This window comes from Micropterus dolomieu, linkage group LG01, assembly GCF_021292245.1.
Source record: "Micropterus dolomieu isolate WLL.071019.BEF.003 ecotype Adirondacks linkage group LG01, ASM2129224v1, whole genome shotgun sequence".
NCBI lineage: Eukaryota > Metazoa > Chordata > Actinopteri > Centrarchiformes > Centrarchidae > Micropterus > Micropterus dolomieu.
The window spans coordinates 34,554,256-34,574,699 of NC_060150.1; the positions used below are offsets into that span (position 1 = coordinate 34,554,256).

At 41.2% G+C, this 20,444-nt stretch overlaps 1 protein-coding gene across 1 annotated transcript in view; it reads left to right on the forward strand.

The window, feature by feature from the left end:
• The window catches only part of jph1a (junctophilin 1a), a 35,540-nt gene extending 15,249 nt beyond the window's left edge, over nucleotides 1-20,291 (forward strand). Inside the window, exons 4-7 of the mRNA XM_046062781.1 lie at nucleotides 8,113-8,231; nucleotides 16,331-17,064; nucleotides 17,564-17,660; nucleotides 17,777-20,291. Of these exons, the coding sequence (XP_045918737.1) occupies nucleotides 8,113-8,231; nucleotides 16,331-17,064; nucleotides 17,564-17,644 (934 nt within the window). The 3' untranslated portion in view covers nucleotides 17,645-17,660; nucleotides 17,777-20,291. The remainder of the gene's footprint in view (nucleotides 1-8,112; nucleotides 8,232-16,330; nucleotides 17,065-17,563; nucleotides 17,661-17,776) is intronic.
• Nucleotides 20,292-20,444: the final 153 nt, after the last annotated feature.

A 20,444-nucleotide genomic window follows, 5' to 3' on the forward strand; every position in this document is an offset into this window, starting at 1 on the left:
TGTTTGTGTGTGTCTGTGTGTGCGTATTTCTCTGTGCTTGTGTCTCCCTGTGTTCAGCCGAGTTGTGAACCTTTTACAGCATATTCACTTTGTCAAAGCACACTTAAGTTGGTCATATTTGAAAAGATGTTATATTGTGTTTGTCCTTAAGTGTCCATGATAGTTTGTGTGTATGTGCACAAGATTCTACCCATACAGTAGGCTGTAGTGTGGGTTCGTTCATTTGCAAATTCATTAATACAGGCCAGATGCCTGGTTGGACAGCTTGCTCAAGTGTCTCTGGTGGTTACCGTGGTTACTGCCTCACTGCCGTCATCATCATGTCAGCCATTTGTTGATTTTCTTTATGAAGTTGTAGAGTGAGGAGGCGTTGTTAGTTTAACATTGTGTTATTCATCCTTTCAGGCTTGTTCAATGTGTCTGGTTCCAGTTGGAGATTTACAAAAGATTTATGGACTGTTATCATAGTGACAACACTATGAAGTCACCTCAGTGTGTCCTTTATTCACACTGATTCCCAGTAGGCCTCATTATGGCACGTCTCACTAATGGTCCTTTTCAACATGCAGATTTAATGTGTATGTTTGTGTGTGTGTTTGTGTGTGTGTGTGTGTGTGTGTGTGTAAATTAGAGTTAACGCAGTCATTTGCATGAGAGGTGGCTCATTTTTCTAAGGTGGAGGTCGAAAGCCTTTGCATGTATGTGTGTTTGCATGCCCATGTGTAGGTTTGTAACCTTTGCATAGTCGTGTGACAAAATGTGTTGATTTGCGTAACTCGAGCCATATATGTGTTTGTGTCTGTGTTTGTGGGTACAGTATGTATGCAAGTGTGATGCAGTACAAACCCAGGTTTAGTTGAGTTCAGTGATTTAAGCAAATAAAAGCCCAGTCTATTTGAAGTTTCACGGTAATCGTTTAAACCAAGCAGGAATGCCAAATATTCCTCTCTGTGTGATATCATCAACTGAATATGTTTGGGCTCTGGGAAATTGTGGCAAATTTTATAGGGACATAGCGATTTGACTTTTTTGTCCTGATACCAAATCCAATACCTCAACTCAGGGTATGTGGCGATATCGATTCTCCCTTTTTACTGATATCAATTTTCCAAAATTAAAATCTCTACCTCACTACATAGAACTCATTGCAATCTTTTTTACGTAATGTAGGATATGGTTGAGGATTGCTGTCGGGCTCAAAACTGAGTCAGCGTCATATATCGGACCCGATCCATTTGAAACGGATAATAATAATTGCAGTAATTTAATGAAAATAATAGTTGCAGCCTTATTTCATTTGACTTTTTTATTCATTTTCCTCATTTTGGATCATTAGATTTAGAGCTAATCCACAAAGGCATTGTCCTTTCACCAGTAAACTTTGTATTCAGTGATGCTGTGAGTGGACTTTACTTTACTCAGTGATCGTAATTGGCAACAATTATATTAATTGCCAAGTTCTTATATGATTTACATGTCATTTGAATACATTGTATGTAATAGAGATTTAGGAGCAGATAAATACAGTGAGCTGAGTTCACCTTAAGTGTCCTTGTCCTTTTTCCAATAGAAATGGTAAATGGTCTGTTCATGTTTTCATTCTTATTCTTTCTTGTTGGTGATTTTAATAATTTGTTTTGTTTTAATACTAAGGCTTGAATAAGGCTCCTGTTTTTAAATAAGGCTTTGGGGTATTTGGGGTTGTGTTGGCATGATTGACAGGTGCCTCAGCTTTAATCAGCTTTAATAATTCTCTCTCCTCAGGATTTTCTTCCTACAGTTAAAAACAAATCAAGTCCAAAGTAAAATCTAATCAAAGCTTTAAAAACGTCCCCGATGCTAACATCCCTGTTTTTCTGCAGTGCACAGTTTAGCCACCATCCCCCCCTCCCCATTTGGGTCATTAGCTGTTTCAGCTGTGGCCATGTTTCACTCACAGTGTTGACACAAAGAGCACAGAGCTGAGGTCTGAATCCCTGCCATTGCCCTTCACCAAAACCAGAGGGATCATCTCAGCAAGGGATTCTGTGTCACTCTCTCAGCGGACTCATTTCAGCACTCAGAGGAAAGCGTATCAGACCTTCAAACATAACTGAGCTCTAAACATGTACTACATAAACATGTGCGCTTACACGTGTACAGTATTTATTATAATAGAGCAATTCAGTGAATGCATATTCACAGTAGTTTGTGAAAAGGGCCTATACACATTCACACGCTAAAATAGACATACCTGTAACCATGTATTTTTGGATGAAGGCCAGGTGAAGTCTCAGTGGGGCTTTGAGTGCAGAGAACACCAGTGGGAGATTAGGTCTGTTTGTAATCCACCGCCAAAAATGTCAGTAGAGTTTGGGGATTTTTTTCCTGTTTAATCAGAAACTGATTCTACTCATTCTTTTTCCCAGAAATGAAGTCTGTTTGGAAGCTGAATTGCAATCTGTCTCTACCTGCCAGCTCAGCCTTTGTATCATGAGTAAACAGGATCAGTGTATTATTTGGGGATAAATAAAAATAGATTCTGAATCTTAAAGTCATGAAGGCATAGATCACAAATTACTCTGAGACGACACAATTTAGTTTTCACAATTTTGTGACAACTACACTATACCTCTATGTGCTGGATTACTTAAAAGAAGTTCAACATTTTTGGGAAATGCGCTCATTTGCTTTGATTCGAGAGACTGAGACCACTTTCTAAATATCTGCTAAATATGAAGCTAGAGCCAGGAGACCGCTACCTTAGCCATCAGATTATTAGTCTAACTTAAAGACTAGAAGCAGGGGAAAACCTGGTTCTGTCCAAAGTTTGTTAGTTAGTTCCAGACGTCTCCTTAAAATCACAACTTAAATAGATAAAACAAATGAATTATAATTTGTTAATTAGTGAACTTTAGAGGTGCTGGTAGGTGGATTTTTTAACCATCAGACAAGCTAGTTGCTTCTGTTTCCAGCCTTTATTCTGAGCTAAGCTAACCACAGGCTGGCTTTAGCTTCATATTTAGCATTCAAACTAAAGAGTGGTTTCAATCATCTTATCTAATTCTCAGCAAGAAAGTGAATAGGTGTATTTCCCATATAGTCATAATAGTCTATTCCTTTAAGCTATGTAATACAGTGCCATGCATTGTGTTTTCCTCCAGGGAATCTCTAACATAAAGATGTGATCTTTCTCTGTCCTTCTACAATCTGACAGGTCTATTTCTTACTTGATGAAGTCATGTTTTCCCCTGCTCATTGTGCCATTTCCCTGCACCGTGCTTTATGCTTTCACCCTTATAAGTGTTTTCATATTGTCGCGCCATGTTCTGTTTATTCAAGTGTCATTGTGTTTTTATGCTGCTGCATTGCTTTATCTATTCGTGTTTGCATACTATACCAACAACCAATGCATGTTTAGGTGAAATGTGAAAAAAAACATTGAGATTCCTTAGTCAGAAAGCATATTATTTTCCAAGGCCAGTAAAGACTGCGGAAAATTCATTTTCAATTCATCATTTATGTCTAAGCATGCACATCTCTTTTACTGAAAAGAGTAAAAGGATAGAAAGGAGAAAGAAGGGACACAGAGCCCCAGCCTGCCAACTCACCAGGATGTGCTGAGCTCTAAAATGCTTCAAGTACAGTACATGGCCATGCCCAAATATTCTCATTGTACAGCATCATAGCTGCCTCTTCAGGATAAAGTTAGCTTATCGCGTAATAACAGCCACTCTGTCTCCCTTCTAAAGCCTCATTTGTTGTAGCCATTGTCCCCCATTCCACTGCGGCCCCTGGTAATGTGAGCCCAGACCTCAGCCCAGGAATAATTCCTGAATAATTTCAGAGTCAGTTTTAGCTAACCACTAATGGTGTTAGTCATGCTTGAGTAATCCTGAATTAGCACCAGCCAGAAATTCAATAGCAGGGCAGCACGGATATAAGAGATGTGTGCAGGGCAAGCTAAGTGCTAATTTGTGCAGACTTTATGTGATGTTCTGTGCTTCTCCTTTGGACCTGGGAATTGTTTGGGCAAGATACAGGGCAGTCATTTCTGTTGATGTATAAATCCTTTCATGAACAGATTTGAGCACCACTTGAGCTCCATTTGAGCACCACTGCCCAGATGGAGCGTGATCCTGAAATATGACTTCCTCTATAGTAGCAGTTTTCTGTTGGTCCAGGGCGAATGATGCAGTTTAAAAAGGCAGATTGTTGAGTGTGGATGTTTACCACGGACAAGGTCAAGACCCATCTTCTATCATATTATATACCATACCAGTCAGCATTTCAGTTACCAAGCTGGGACTGACGGGGAGGGGGAATAGGTCAGCGTGGTTGAGAGAAGGAAGATGAGGAAAAGAGAAGGGGGGGGGCATTTTGGAAGAAGCAAAGGGGGATGGAGAGGACCAAGAGACAAAGGGGGTGCAGAATTGTGTCAGCATATGTGAGAGAGATTCCTCAAATAGGCCATAGCCCGGGGAGTGATGGACTGAAGAGCCACTCAGGGAAATGTGCACACACACACAATCACACACTCACACACAACAGGCACATAATACAGATTTACACATGCTGTATTCTGCGAGAGACAGAGGTGTGACAAACCTTAAAGGAGGATGCACCGTGCTGCATGGGAGAATGGGGGTTGAAATTGAACCCTATGGTAAAATTAGAGAGGCTGAGATGCATACCTCAGCAGTCCTAAATACCCAGGAGTCTTCAGCGGGTCTCATTCTGTCTCTCACTCCAGTTCTGTCTTTCTCTCCTTCCCATTGCCATACCTTTTTCTTGGTATGTGTTTTTCTCATCATCTATCTCCAATACACACACACACACATTCCGCAGAGAGAAAGAGCATTCGCCGCACCGGTTGCCAAACTGACTCAGCACTTTTAACACAATTCATTTGTCACAGTAATGAAATAACCATGGATCTCGCCAGGCCTTAATCAATATCATCTCTCAAACTTCAGTCCAAAAGGGATTGCTTCAAAGTCTTTTCTACACTTTGTCCAAATGTGTGCGTGTGTGTGTGTGTGTCTGTGTGTGTATTTGCATTTGTGCCAGCAGGTGCACTTATGGATTTAAATACCTTGATTTGCCTGGACCCATCCCCAGCACTCAACCAGACAGGAGTGCCTGCAGAGCCCAAAACTAGACATGAACAGGTGTTGTTTTATATTCAGTGGCAGAGCGGCCTCAAGTAGGGAGGCTGCAGACTGTCGGACGAGTTACAGAACTTTTTCAAAGGTCATTCGTGAGCTTGCATATTGTTGTTTACTCACACTTTTTTTGCCTTGAATCTGTAATCAACAAGACACTCTATTACATAATTTGGCCTGAAAATGGTGTTTGTCTACTGGGACCAATCATACTTAAAGCTGCTATAAGCAATATTTTTACATAAACAATGGATCACATGACTGTGTGTGATGTGAACAGGATCACTCATAGTGACAAACCCACAGAGAATTCATCACCTGACTGCAATTTCGCTCAGCTAAACGAAGCATTTTATCATCTTTCAGCTCATTGTTTTGGTTTTATAGCCATTTAACTGTTGTGATTTTCTCTCCCCGCTCTCAACAGCAATGTTTTAACCACTTGAGGCAGCTGTTGATATTGAAAAAAGCTCGGACAGACCTCCAAATTAATGCTAATGTTGCTATTTATCTGCATTGGTCTAACATCAAATAGTAAATAGAGATGTCAGTGTTGCAAGTGGACAAAAAAAATCACTGCAGGTTTAACAGTCCATGCATTGTGTAAGGCGTTGGTGTCGCTTGCTAGTTTGATTAAATTGGGAGGAAACCAACCAACCCTTTTTTTCTCTGCACTCCACATGCCCATGTTTTCTCGCCTTTCTGTTCACTCTCCTCTTGTCCCACTGCTCTATCACACTCCCATCATTTTCTGCCTGCCACCTCCCGCCACCACACATCCTGTCTGAACAGTCTACATTGCTTCCTGTGTCTGCCTGTGATTTTATGCCCGTTCTACTTAAATGGAACTGTTAAGATCCATAGGATATGTTGTGGGCATGCTGTATACATTCATGACGCATTCATGCCTCCTTACACTCGGCTGCACATTTCACACATTTCAGAAATAGAAGCACGTATGTCCTTGTGGTAGCATATGTGGCAAGTGGATGTCTACAGTATATGTATCAGTGGTGTGATGTAACTGGAATGCTTTAATGTCAGTTTTTAACAGTGACATGCTCTTAAATAAGACCAGAAGCAATGCTGTATCTGCTTTTGGTCACACTAGTGAAATTCCTACATGTTTGTAAGAACTAATGGCAAGAAGCAAAGCATTCTGTGTGTTACACTGTATAACTGTTAAAAATGTCATAAATCTGAATTTTTATCTGCAGCTGGTCAGCGGTTTCCAGAAGCTCTGCTGCCTGTAAACACAGCCTGAGTGTGTTGCCTGTCTGTGGGTGATGCAGCAACTTATTTCTGGAGAGGAAATGGGCCTTCTCTCCAACCAGCATATGGTTCCTCATGCATTTTAATATCTCACTGTCCCAGCCCGTCAAAAACAGGACAGCCCAGAGTCAAAGGACAGAGAAGTAGTCTGAAATAGAGACATCTGTCCGTTGGGGTCACTGACAGAAAGACAGAGGGAGGGAGGGGAGGAGTGAGGATGCGGGGGGTTGCGGGGATGAGGGGATGCAGTGTCAAGAGACTGATGAAGAAGGATCGGAGAAAAAACAGGAGCACTGATTGAAAGAGAGAAGGGATGACGAGAGAAAGAGGAAGATGGATAAGTGGGGTTAAGCAGGGCAGTAGGCACAGCTGTCAATACTTATAGTGATACTTGGACAGCCCATCTGGATCGCTGCATTCCATTTCACACTGTCATGTATTGTGTAAGGGTTCCACTCACTATCTGTTCATACAGTAAGTGACTAATCCACTGGCTTTAACTGATTCATTTTATATCGTTGCATAATTAGGTCTCTTTTGAACGGAGTCTGTTGGTAACAGAGGGAAAACATGCTCTCATGCCAAAGCATATATGCCCCCCTATACATATGACTCTCTTAAACACCATACTCATGGTATTTGCATGTGAATGAGCATGTGTACATGGACACTATCTTTCTGGGGAGTTTTCAAGGGATTTGTTAAGCAGGTCACCCCCCGGCCACTGTCGGTCTGACCATGGTATGCCCCCTTAATACCTCTCAGTACTAATACTAAGCTCACATTGATCCCAAAACGTATTACTCTCCTGCCTTTTGGTTTTTGAGCATCAGCATAGTATAGTAGATGTGGATGCAAGCTTTTCTCATGGTGGTGTTGAGGCACGGCTATTATATTATCAGTGTCACTTTTATTTGTTTTTTAGACTCATTGTATAGACGTTCATAGAATAGGATTGGAAATACCCTCCAAAGTGAGTACAATAGAGTTCACCCAGACCTTAAAAGATCTTTGAAATTTGTTGAAAAATGTTTTTGTTTCCTTAATTAATGTTTTCATTGACTTTATATTTTATACATCACCTAAAATGAATATGTTTGTTGTTGTTATGTTGCTGGGATTCAAACATATGCCTTCACTACACCACCTCCTACAGTTTATACATGATATCAAAATTAAATATATATATATATATATATATATATATATATATATATATATATGTGTGTGTGTATATATATATGTATGTGTGTATGTATATAATGTATAGCAGTAGGCAGTGCTCCAGACTGGATTAAGGTCTTGCTTGGATGTGGCTGTATTCCATTTGGAAAATCGGGATTTGGATTTGAGATAGAAGCACAAAGAGAGGTGTTATGTCATCCCCAAGAGGGACAGGCTGAGTGATGCAGCTCAAAGATGAGGAGAATGGGGTTGGGGGTGGGGGGCCAGGGAGGAGAAAAAGAGACAAGAATCGTAGAGGGAAGCTGTGGTGTCAATCTTGATGTTGAAAGTGTCATAATGCCGACAGTCACAGACCAATTAATTATTGTGGAAAAATGTAAAATGATGTGTTTGTGTATGTTTCTGTGTAGTTATCTACCACACTTCCTTCAAGGTGATTTTCACCCTCTTTATGTCTTTACTTCTGAGTTACCATGCAACTCAACTATTATCTCTGTTTGTGTTTTTCCAGAACGGCCCATGCCAGGACAAAAAGCGAGGCTGCAGAGCAGGCCGCCCTTTCTGCTGTGCACGACTCTGAAATCGCCAGGGCGGTTGCAAGAGAGCTCTCCCCCAACTTCTACCAGCCAGGTAACCTTTAACGACAAGCCGTCACACACAACACACAGGTCTGATATTTTAAAGCATGTTCCTAGTGGCAAAGTAGTAAAAAAGAAACACTTGGACTGCAGGTGCACTGAGGGGGTTAGGGAGGTCGCATTTGTTCACTGCACTTAAAGAAATTCAATACTTGAACTTTTTTTTTAAGTGGCTAAATTTGCATAAATCTTTTGCTATATCAATGCAAGCGAGGGTTTAGACAAGGTTTTCAGATGTTTTAAACACGACTGACCCAGAGGTGAAGTTGCAGTCCTTGCTAAAACTGTCACAGGGGCCTGGAGGCAGGCTTTAACACGTGAGTGGTTCACCCCCAACAGCGGGACATTTACCCAGCCAAGCTATTCTAAAATCCCCCCTCACCTCCACTATCCCTTTTATAGCTACACAATCCTTGAGCAACCAATCTGGCCATTCAAAACATGTTTTTAGGAATTGGGTAACTGGTAAGTGGCCGGGTACTTTGTATGAATAATGATGTTTGCACAGTTTTAGAGTTGTTTACACAAGCTGTGTCTGAGTCAGTAATGAGCTTGTTGTGGGCGCACAAAAGCGTAGGGTTAGGTGTTCCAGGACTGTAATCGAAGACTAGAGGTATCGAGGATGACTTCTAAGACTACAATGGAGGACTGTGTTTGTGCTAAGACAAAGCAGAGCCAGCTTGAAGCAGGGTACTGTATTCTGGACGGAAGCCTAGTCTCTGCTCTCAAAGGCCTGTTGTCACCGCTCGGAAATACTGTCTAAAATTTGCAGCCATAAACTCTGCCAAAAAAAAAAGAAGTGAGAATAGCAAGTGGTGGTGTTTTTCAGGCTATATCAAACTTGTGCTTTAGTGTAGAACAGTATATGAGCTGCAGTCAAGGAAAACCTACTGCTCTTAATACCAAGCACTTCTCATCTTTCCTCTGTCTGGAGGTTTAACAGGCACACTGCCATACTATACAGCAGCTCACTGCGTAGGGTGTCAACTCAACACTTTTTAGTTCATTTACAAGGTAAGCTGAGTTTTACAAGGCAGTGGTGAACATGTAATACGCCATAAATAGTGAGGGGTGCAGATCCTTTTTTGTCAAAGAGCTTGTGATGCAGGTGGGATCAGAGGTGGAACATGAGGGCACAAATAGGGCAACATCAAAAAGGGTGAATCATAATCATTTTCTGAGAGCAAATTTAGACCAATTTTCATCATTGCTTAAGTGTAACAAGTCCCTCTTGGAGGAATAATTCTGTCTTGACAAAAAAAAACATAGTAAAGCATTCATTTACTAAACTGGATCAGCCAGTATTTGGTTATAGGTTTTGTAAGAAAAGGTAAACTCTTATATTGATTTAATTTGAAATTGCTCTATAGCCATCATTTGGATGGATATTTATATTGCTTGAAAATGCTAGCATATTAAGAGCTATGTCATACCTTGTTTGTTTATTTTTATTTAGTGTAAGATCTATGCTAGCCTCGCCTCCTCTGTGACCTCCTCCTCCTTGTATTCAATATATTTAGGCCTATGAGCTAGCCGACCTTGGGCTCCTGCCAAAAGCCACCGCAAAATAGTGGGTGACAAATACATTGACAATGGGACCCATTCAAGCATGTCCCTCCACTAAGCCGTAGAAATGGCCAGCCTGGGCCAGAGACATCCTGCGGCTTGTGTCTGTGTTGTGGAAAATGGTGGTCATGCTTGGCAGGCCGGGTGATCTCCAGGTTCACAAGTATGTGCGGAGAGTGTCCTTGCCTTATAAGTCAGATCATGAATGAGAAAGTGGCAGGTGTCATAATAACGTGCAGCGCATGGGCGACGCCTGAGCGGCAACGTTTAAATATTCAGTTATGTAAGTGTGTCTGGTAAACCCAGTCATAAGCCAGACAGGCACCTGCAAATAGCCAAACCACATTCTCCTTACCTTAATATTATTTCCAGTCTATGAAAGCTTGTAGCAGTCTGGGGAATCAAGAATGGCCTACTTTTTAGGTTTGTTGCTACTTCACGGTTTGTCCTTAGGCAGGATATCATGTTTGAGTGTAAACAGTTTCTCCTATTTGCATTTTAACCTCCACCAAAAATGTACTGTATACATGCATATACCAGTATCACCTTGTCTAACCAAATGTACCACTGGGACAGAGCTGCTCAATCTGACTCCCTAGCATTAGAAGAAACATGTGTGCCTTTCCCAAACTAATCTGCTTTGCTTCCTCAATGTCTACCTCTACACTGGAAATATTCTCACTTACCCTCATCCCTCTGCTTCTAATAAGTCCTCTAGGGTAACAACCAGGGGTCTAAACCCCTTGTTGTTTGTAATTGGCATTTCAGACTCATAGCAGATTATCACCCAGATTGGGAGGGTGTACTTCAAAAGGAAAGAGAGGGTCACAGGGAACAGGACCCTGAACTTTATGATTGGTTCACATACAGCACCCTGGTGGGGGAGCCCCGAGGGTTAGCTAGGCGTGGCCTATGTCGTGACGTTAATTGGGCTATATTTGGTGCTTATTGGAGTCTAATGGAGACATAGCTGAAATCCTTATGCACTGAGAGGAGCTCAGCCCTGTGCTCACCCCTCTCAAGGGCTGACATAGAGCAGCTGTTCCTTCCTTCAACCAGTCTGGGGAGGGGGGTTGGAGGTTAGGGGGCCCAGCATGGATCCACTCTGCCCTGTTTGACCCAGTCAAGGTACACTTGGGCCAGGTGGAACCATAAAACCCTGGAACTGTCAGGGCTGAAAACCAGACATGAGCAGGTGCTGCTCTATATTCACAGCAGCAGGTGTCATGAATTTTCAAGACGGTAGTTCAGCTGAAGTTTAAAGTCATGCAGCAACTTCCTATGACTTTCAAGGATACAGCATATAAAATATTGTAAGATACCAATATGCTGATCTGATCCAAACAAAAAAATATTAAAAACAATTTTTGTCTGTCCCATTTGTGGAAATGGTAGTCATCTAGTAACATATTACATACAGTAGATGGGACATTACATTCATGTGAATGATAGAGGTAAAACTCTTGAAGCATGAAAAGAGGTGAATCTGGGAGAACTTGTTGATCAGAGCTGGATCACAGGCAAACTTCAAAGAAACGTGACAAACATGGTGCCCTTTACCAAATATGCTGATGTATTCAGCATATATCTGCAAAACGTAAAGTTTGTGTTTGGAAAAAGTCTGGAGTGTTTGCTGCTGTTTCCTCGTCTGGATTTGTTTCCAGCTTGCCATGTGAACGTGAGGCCTTCCATTTTCCTTTTTGAATGCTGCCACTTACAAACAAGGCAGAAAGGCAGTGATTATACTCAACCAGTAGCCATAAGCAGTAGGGTACAATTTATTTGCATGTATTTGTATCAGTGCAAAGGTATGTGTGTGTGTGTGTGTGTGTGTGTGTGTGTGCGTGCGCACATGTCTGCGTGTGCATGTGTGCGTGTGTGTCTATGTAACACTAGTGGAAGTAATCTGGCCAAACAATAACAGCTCCCCTGCCCATCTGACAGCGTGAGTGGGAGGAAGAAAGAGAAAATCGAAAACGCTACAAATTGAGTCATGAATCGTAAAAATAATAGAGTAGAGAACTTGCGGAGATCACAACCCATAGAAAAGACAAATATATATATAATACAACAAGAACGCGCAAATGCCTTTCACTACCACTTGGAAGACATGTTATTATATATGTTATTATATTTGACACGTGGACACAGTGAAACACTAAAGCAAACACTTTGCCTTAGGAAATGTGCATGCCTGTCCCTGTTGAGTGCTCTGTACATCTGATAAGGATGTAAAGGCAAGGCAGCAGCCAAGACCTGTCATTATTCATATATCATCAATAGCTGTGGGTGTGTGTTGCTGTTGTCAGCGCAAAACAATATTCAAAAGGTGAATATAGATATTTCTTTTCAGGACAAAGTTGCTTACTGGCCTTTCAACTCTGGGGTTCCCAATATGAATCTTTGATTGAACTCACAAGGATGCCCAATGGCAACAGATGTGATGACTGCACACACTGTACTCCCCCCCCCCCCCCATATTCACACATCGCGCACATACACTGAAGCTCCTCTCTTGCCAGTGCTGTTCATCTCGTATTAAGGTTAGTAGGGGTTAGGCTGGATCTTACAGAGCCAATCCATTGTGTTTTGTGTGAGTATATGATCGCATGTTTGAGCGTGTGTCAGTGCGTGTGTTTAGCTAAGAGTGCACTGGAGCAGAAAATGTGCTGTGGATTAACATGAACAGAACTGGCAACCAAACAGCTTAAACAAAAGCTTGTATTCTAATATCCTCAAAGAGATGATGATGAGGAATATTACAGTTGTGCTTTTCTCAAAAAGAATAAAAATCATGATACGCATGTCTTCTAAATGCTGGAATTCAGATCTTTATTTGTGCTTATTTGGGTTTGTGTTGAGGATTTGTGTCTTGGTCACAACTAATACCGTGGCCTATTTAAATGGCCCTCTTTGGAGGGCTGCAAGCTCAGCCCAGCGGATCTATGTTCAGATAAAAGAAACACCACGGATATTTGGGTAATTGAGTCCCAGTACATGTTTCAGCTGACCTGGCAGGATTCCTTTGAAGAGTACATCTAATAAATCTTCACTCACTCATTACAACAACATTTCCGATTCTTTAGCAGCTTTCTAGTGTTGAAACACGCACAAAAAAACCCATTTTGCATGGCTTCAGAAGCGTGGTGGGATTTTGTTTTTAATGACCGGCGGTGTTGCACTTCTATGTGAGTGTGAGGCTGGGGGTCATTTTAGCGCAGAGAACCATTCAGAAAATGCCTGGAACCCCTCAGAGGAATCTGTCCCCAAACAGACTGAAATTACTCGGGCCCGCCCATGGAGCCGTAACTCTTATTGAGTTATGGTGTGAAATTAAGCTCGGCAGATATATTAAGCCTCACAGATGTTCAAATGTCCCCCTGTCTCTTTGTAGTGGGTCTTATTGGTTGTGACGGTTATGAAACAAATTAAGACTGCCATGTAGCCAAAACATACTTTGGGCTTATTGGTGCTGGGGCCTAAAAGATTCTGCGATGTGGCCGTTAACGCTGATATAGGGATGGACACCCTTCTGGATTTGAGGTTTGCACAAGTGTCAAATTTAAATCAATATGAATTATTTTCCATTGAATTACAGTTAATAAGTGGCACGCATATAAGATATTTCTTATAAATCTTTGATTGATCTCTGAGATTAACTTGTTTTACAACCCAATATCTTGCTTAATGAATGCTCCAACATGAACACTTTAGAATCACTTTACACTGACTGATTATATTGAATTTGGTGGGGTGAATAGGGGTGGAAAACAAGCAAATCTGTTTAGAAAGCTCAAAGTGTTTCCCTCTTCATACACACCAATTATATTGTCTATATCATTTCTATATTTCTTTCTCTCTGTTACAAACTGGCTATATGGGATGCGGAGGATCCTTCTCTGCTCATGCCATCTGATGTACTTCAAACAAAGCAGCATTGTCCCTGTGTTAGTCACTCTGACACCGTCTAATTTAGGCGATGTGGGAAAAACACAGGCAAACAAAGAGCCTGATGTCTCTAATAAATATTAATTCAGTACAGAACAAAAGGACAGATAACGTGTCATTTTTCTCACATGCGAAAAGCCATTTACATTCGGATTCAGGCCCTATTGTCCACACATTAGAGGACGTAATTTCCAAAATGATAAGATATATAGTTAAAAGAGGAGTGCGCATTTAGTTTAGTCATTAGACTTTCTGTGTCTACTACCTCAGGACCTCAGCCCATAAACTCCTGATGGAAAGAAAGGAATTTAGCCACCAGGATGAGTTTCAGAATGAAAAGGAGAGGCATCATTGCACCTTAAGGTCGAATCTCTTTATTGGTACACCCGTGTTGCTTGGCTGCTGAGAATTGATGTGACAAGGGCCCTTCCAGGAAAACATCATGCTGATAAAAGAGAATGACTGATGATAAAGATGATCCTGCAGAGGAGGCTTCCTTTGTAAAAAGGTGTTTGTGACCCTGCATTAATCAGTCCAGTTTTCCCGATCTGCCTCGGTCTTTGCAGAATGATTGCATATATAATGTTGATTCTTGAATATTTTATTTGAAAGTTTAACCAATGATTTAACCTTTTAACCTTTGTTTAACCAGGAAGTCACTAGAGATTGAAATGTCTTTTCTGAGGGAGACCTGGCCAAGACGGCACACCAGTTACAATTTAAATAGAAATACAGCATAGTCAAAACAAACAAACAAGCATCACACATAAAGGAAAGGGACTGAGCCAGGTCACATGTGGCAGTTACATGGCATTTTACATGGCTTTAAATTCATTTAATGGGACTAGATAATTTAGTCCCTTAGGACTGGATGGTTTAAATCTAGCTCAGTGCAAAACTCCAACCAGGATGGATAGCATATAAGAGTGCTCTGCTCTCCTTATCTCGCTTCTTGGATGGTGGCTGGATCAGAAATGTCAGAATAGCAGAAGTGTATCTGTATCATCATTAAACTATATTTGAACTTCATATAATGGGGTATTTGAATCTTGGTGTGCCTGTATGTTGTGCCGGGGCGGCCGTGGCTCAGGAGGTAGCCCGTTAATCAGAATGTCGACGGTCCAATCCCCGACTAATCCACGCTGCATGTCGAAGTGTGCTTGAGCAAGATACTGAATCCCGAATTGCCCCTGGTGGCTGTTCCACCAGTGTATGAATGTGTGTGAATGGTGAATGCGATGTAGTGTAAAAGCGCTTTGAGTGGTCGAAAAGACTAGAAAGGCAGTATACAGAGCATTTACATTTATGTTGTACTCTCAGTTTATGTGTGAGCTGGGCAGGTGTTACCACTATCATTACATTCAAGTCACAGAGCTAAACATCCATTTTTCTGAAAGGTAAATCCCTGGTGATCTTTGCAAAACTCAGAGGGTCGTCTAAATACATTTATCAACAACTATTTACAAAATCCTTTAGAGGAATAGTTCGACATTTTGGGGAAAACGCTCATTCACTTTCTTGCTGAGTGTTAGATGAGAAAAAAGATACCACTCTTATGTCTTTACAATAAATAAAATACAGCAAGCGTCTGGTTAGCTTAGCACAAAGACTGGAAACAGCTAGCCTGGTTTTGTACAAAGGTACTTACCAACCTCTAAGGCTCACTAATTAACACGCTAGATGTAGTTTAAATCCGTACAAAAACCAAAGTGTAAACAGGACATTGATGTAACATGTTTACTTGTGAGCTTTACAGGTTCTGGTAGACTGGTTTTGTTACCTTTTGAACAGAGTCATGCTATCTGTTAGCTGTTTTGTCTTGGTGCTAAGTTAAGCTAACCGCCTGTAGTGCTTCATATTTAGTTTACACTAAGGTGACCAGATTTGTGAAATGAAAACCGGGGACATTTTTGGTTTGGTGGTCAGTAGGCCATGCCATTAAAAAATATAATGATATTATGTATGAAATAAAGAAGGAGGAAAGTTTCAGTTATATAATCTGTCAAATATAGCCCTCATGAATATAATCAAGTCATTTCAGGGCAGAAATAACCTTTCAGTCAATAAGTAGAGGCTGCAATAACTCTCTGGCAAGTAAAATATTGCATTTTATGTGTTGTTTTGGCCATTTAAAGGTATTTTAATCTTAATCTTTCTGGCCACATAAAATCTGATTTCAGGTCTGTTAACATCTTAAACAGTCTATGATTAACACAGTTAAAAATGGGGACAGCTCCAGATGGGGACAGGCCACCGAAACCAGGGACTGTCCCCGTAAAACAGGGACGTCTGGCCACCCTACTTTACACACTCTGCAAGAAAGTGTATAAGCACATTTCCCAAAATGTAACTAAACTATTGTTAAAGACATATCTGTTCATCTGGTTAAAAAATACAGTAGCACAAAAATATTTTTAAAGCGTTTTGCAAGTTGCAACCAAAACAAACTAGTAAACAGGAATAACATATCACCTTGCTTTATAACTTAAATGTAGTGATAATACAAACTGAGGTAGCCAGTTTAACCATGTATCTGTAGGTTATTCAATATGTATGTCACCTCTCTCGCCCCTGCAGGACCTGACTACATTAAACAACCATTAAAGGAGCCTGTGGAGATTAAAGAGGTCCCTGTTGAAAAGAAGGAAAAGTCCCCAGGAGATTCTCCCCACTTTTACCGCAAAGGTACCACTCCTTCCCGCTCCCCTTTGACCAGTCCTGTAGCCACACCTCCTCCCTCGCCTCACTCCAGCAAGAAGAAAGGTCAGCTAGCCAACAGCACCAGTCGCAAAACTAGCAAAGAGGAAAAACCTTCCCGCAAGACAAGCAAAGAAGAAAAGGCGAGTCATAAGACCAGCAAGGATGAGCGGTCTAGCAGAAAGCTGAGCAAAGAGGAGAAGCCGTCGGTCACTGATGGCCCCAAAGGCTCTCATGTGAATGTCGAGGCTCCCCCTAAACCCGCTAAAATTCAGCAGCCTACCACAGCATCTGCTCCTCGTCCACAGCCTCCTGCAGTTCCAGTCAATGGCGAGGTCCACAGTGAGTACCACAGTTACTACGTGAAGGCCCCTTCAAGGGTCCCTCCACCCCCGGACCCTGAGGAGGATCTAGAAGAAGAGCCTAGTGCCCTGGCCCTGGCACGTATGCCCCCACAACCCCCTAGGTCCTTTAGTACACCCACTCCTAAGCCAGCCTCCATAAGGGAGGGCAAGAGCGACCAGAAACTCAGGAAGCAGGATTCCCTAAAGCCAAAGAGCCTTGCAGACACAAAGAAAGCCAGTATGGAGATTGCAGAAACCATGGAAGAAACAGTAAGTGTTAGGATAGGAAAAATGTGTTTTTGACAGGATATTTGACATTTTGGGAAATATCACCAAGAGTTAGATGAGAAGATTGGCACCACTCTTACGTCTGTACGGTAAATATGAAGTCCTAGCCAGCAGCCAGTTAGCTTAGCACAAAGACTGGAAACAGGGGCAAACCGCTAGCCTGGCTGTGTCCAAACGTAACAAAATCTGCCTACCAGCACCTCTAAAGCTCACTAATCCACTAACCACCTGCTGGGTGTAGCTTCATGTTTACCGTACAGACATGAGAGTGGGATCAGTTTTCTCATCTAGCTTTGGCAAGAAAGCGAATGACCTATATTAAATTTCCCAAAATGTAGAACTATTCCTTTAACACTGCTTACTTCTTTCTGTTCAACTGGTTCTTAATAACCTTGTTTTGCTGGACGGTACAGTGCATCATTTGATTGTTGTAGATTATTATGTGATATCTGATCTTTATCATAATGTCATTTTTTTGCAGGGTCCTAACTCGATTCTTGTTGCTATGGTAATGCTGTTGAATATTGGCCTTGCTATTATATTTGTCCATTTTCTGACATGATGATACTGTTTCTCAGGTAAGTTCATTTTATTTCCTGACACCTTTATTCACCAACAAAAATGAATAAAGCGCAGATGAATTAATGTATTTGTAAAAATGAATCTGCCGTTTTTTACTCACGTTATGTTGCAGTGAAACCATGGCAACCGGTACAGTTGCATCGCCGGCCTTGAAAAATGAAAATGGCGCCAGTGAGACACGGGGGCGGCCGTAGGTGGTTGGGAATCAGCATGATACAGAAGAGGATCAGGAGGGAAGGCCTCACTACCACCAACCTGTCATGGGCCTTCTTTTGGGCCAGTCCCCTGAATTAGCACTCCTTTGGCTTTTCTAAAAGCTGAAGTGAAATGTCGTGTCTAGTGAGATAAAAAAAAAAGTTTAAACATACAACCAAACATACACTGTCTGAAAAAAGAAGTAATTGAAACCCACACGTGTGCTGATCCAAGCACTGGTCTCTGTAGCCCACCTCCTTGGCAGGGATCGCGGCGGGCTGACGGACTTTGCTGGAAGAGTGTGGAGATGCACTTTTAGATGACGGGAGCAAACAGCTGCCTTTCTATTTTGCCATCTGATGTTTTGATGGGGAGACGTGAGCTCGGCAGCCGGGGTGTGTGGGGGGAACAGTCGCAGCGGGAGCATGCTCGGGTGTTTGGAGCGTTTTCTGGGGTTCACACCACTCTTGCAACAGGAAACTGGGCACGGCCGTTGCCAGCAGCCAGTGCTAGCACGGTCACTAGCCAGTCTTACTCTGTTTACCCAATAATCCCGCAGCTTTCTTGAGCTCTGTCCATTGTAACCCAGGATACACTGCTCTGAAACACTCCCCGTGCATGGTACAGTTTTTAACATTTTGTTTTTGTTTGTTTTCTGTTTTATTGTAGCTTTATTTTGTTCATTGTTGTTCTCTGAATGTTGGTTACCTGCCGTCATATGCTTGTGGTTGAAAAGGAAATTACTTGTTTTCTCTCAAAATTAGTAAATACACATTTTATCCCCTTTTATTTTGAAATTTTATTCATTTATATCAATTTAGTTGTAATTGACATTACACATTCATGTTACTGAAAGTGCAATATGTTTTATTTTTTCAAACAAAAAAAAGCTTATAGTATATTTTGCCTAAAAAGTGGGATCTGGGTGAATTATAGAAAATCCTGTTTCATGTATTTTGTCAGAATCTCATAATTTGAAAAGACTGGTTTTGAGAGAATGTGCCGATTAACAGCAGGCATTGTGTTTAGGAAGGAGGTTCACACTTTGAAATCTACCAAGCTCTGTGAGAGTGAAGTAACAAATGTCTTATGTTATTTATTAAATTCAGAAGAAAATGATTTCATTGTACATGCCTAGAACATTTTGCTTGAATTCCTTCATTCTAACCTTTGCTTTCATTGTTTCAGTATACCACTAAAATGCAAAGACGCAGTTCTCACAGCTGCTTCTGTAGGCCCAGCCGTGCTTGCGTGCTTATGAGACTGGATCAAGACGGTCTTGTGGACAGTAGAATTTATTCAGGTTGAGGCCATGGGGAATGTGGCACCAGGGAAAAGGAGAGATGCCTTTTAAAAGTCTTTAACAGTACTACTGTTTACCTCAGAAAAAATATGAGGAAGTGGGGGGAGGGAGCGAAAGAAATGCCGTCCTTGTCTTAACTTTGTTGTGTGGGGGACACTTGTTGTCATCACCCGACTCATGCTTTTAACTTGCCTCATCGTAGCTGTTTGTAGTCTTTGTTGCAGGTATGGCATGCGTTTCTTTGATTTTAAAAGTGGTTATTTATATGGTTGACATTTACTGTCACCCCTACCAAGATTATTTATTCATTGTACAACCGATGTGTTGGTGAACATTGCTCATCATAAAAAAGGGCTTTAATATGACTAGGTTTTCTTTGCTGCAATTCAGTTTTGAAGTTCAACTATATTGTCTGTCACACAATGAGCAGCATATTGCATCTGGAGAATGCTTTAGCCAGTTAGGATGTTTGCAAACTGTTCACATAACTACTGGAAACTAACTTTTGAAATGTATGCAGCATCTGGACTAGACAACAAAAGCAGACCAAGAAACTAAATTATGTGAAAACATTGCTATATTACAAATGTAATGCATTAAATAACAATCCTTCACCCTTTCTTTGCTACACCCTCTTTTTCGTGTTTTAACTGTCTTCACACGAGCATGGTGGAGACTGGAGTTTCGGAGAGTTTAACAGAACTGTTTATGGGATATTTTTTGAAATGCAACATTGCATGTTGGAGTCATTTATATATAGATAATTATATACTATTTGTAAGGATTTTTACAGAGGACAATCCAGAATCTGGTATGAGTTGGTATTTTTCTAACAATTTGCACACCTGTATTTTGACAATGAATATAACTTGTTTGTAATTGGTCATGTAATGCACATATGAAAATGTTTGACAGTAGAGAAAAAAATACTTTATTTCTAATTGGATGTACTGTATGTACCATTTTGGGGATGTGAAAGGCAGATGTACTTGTTTTGAGTATTTTATGATATAATGAGGAACTGTGGGAGACTTTTGATATCTCAAGGTTCATGTTACCCCACTGATTTGTGCAAAGTCTTTGGAGATGAAGTTATGTGTATAACAATAAAGATGTTATGCCTTGTTAAGCTGCAATTTGCTTATTTCTGATATTTTTGACACTCTTACACCAATAAGCATCATCCCAAGGATTATAACTTCCAACCTTCCAGATGTATGCATCTACGGGGTTCAGTGTCTCATCTGTGTTTAGCCTCCTAACGATGATGGCCTCACGGTGA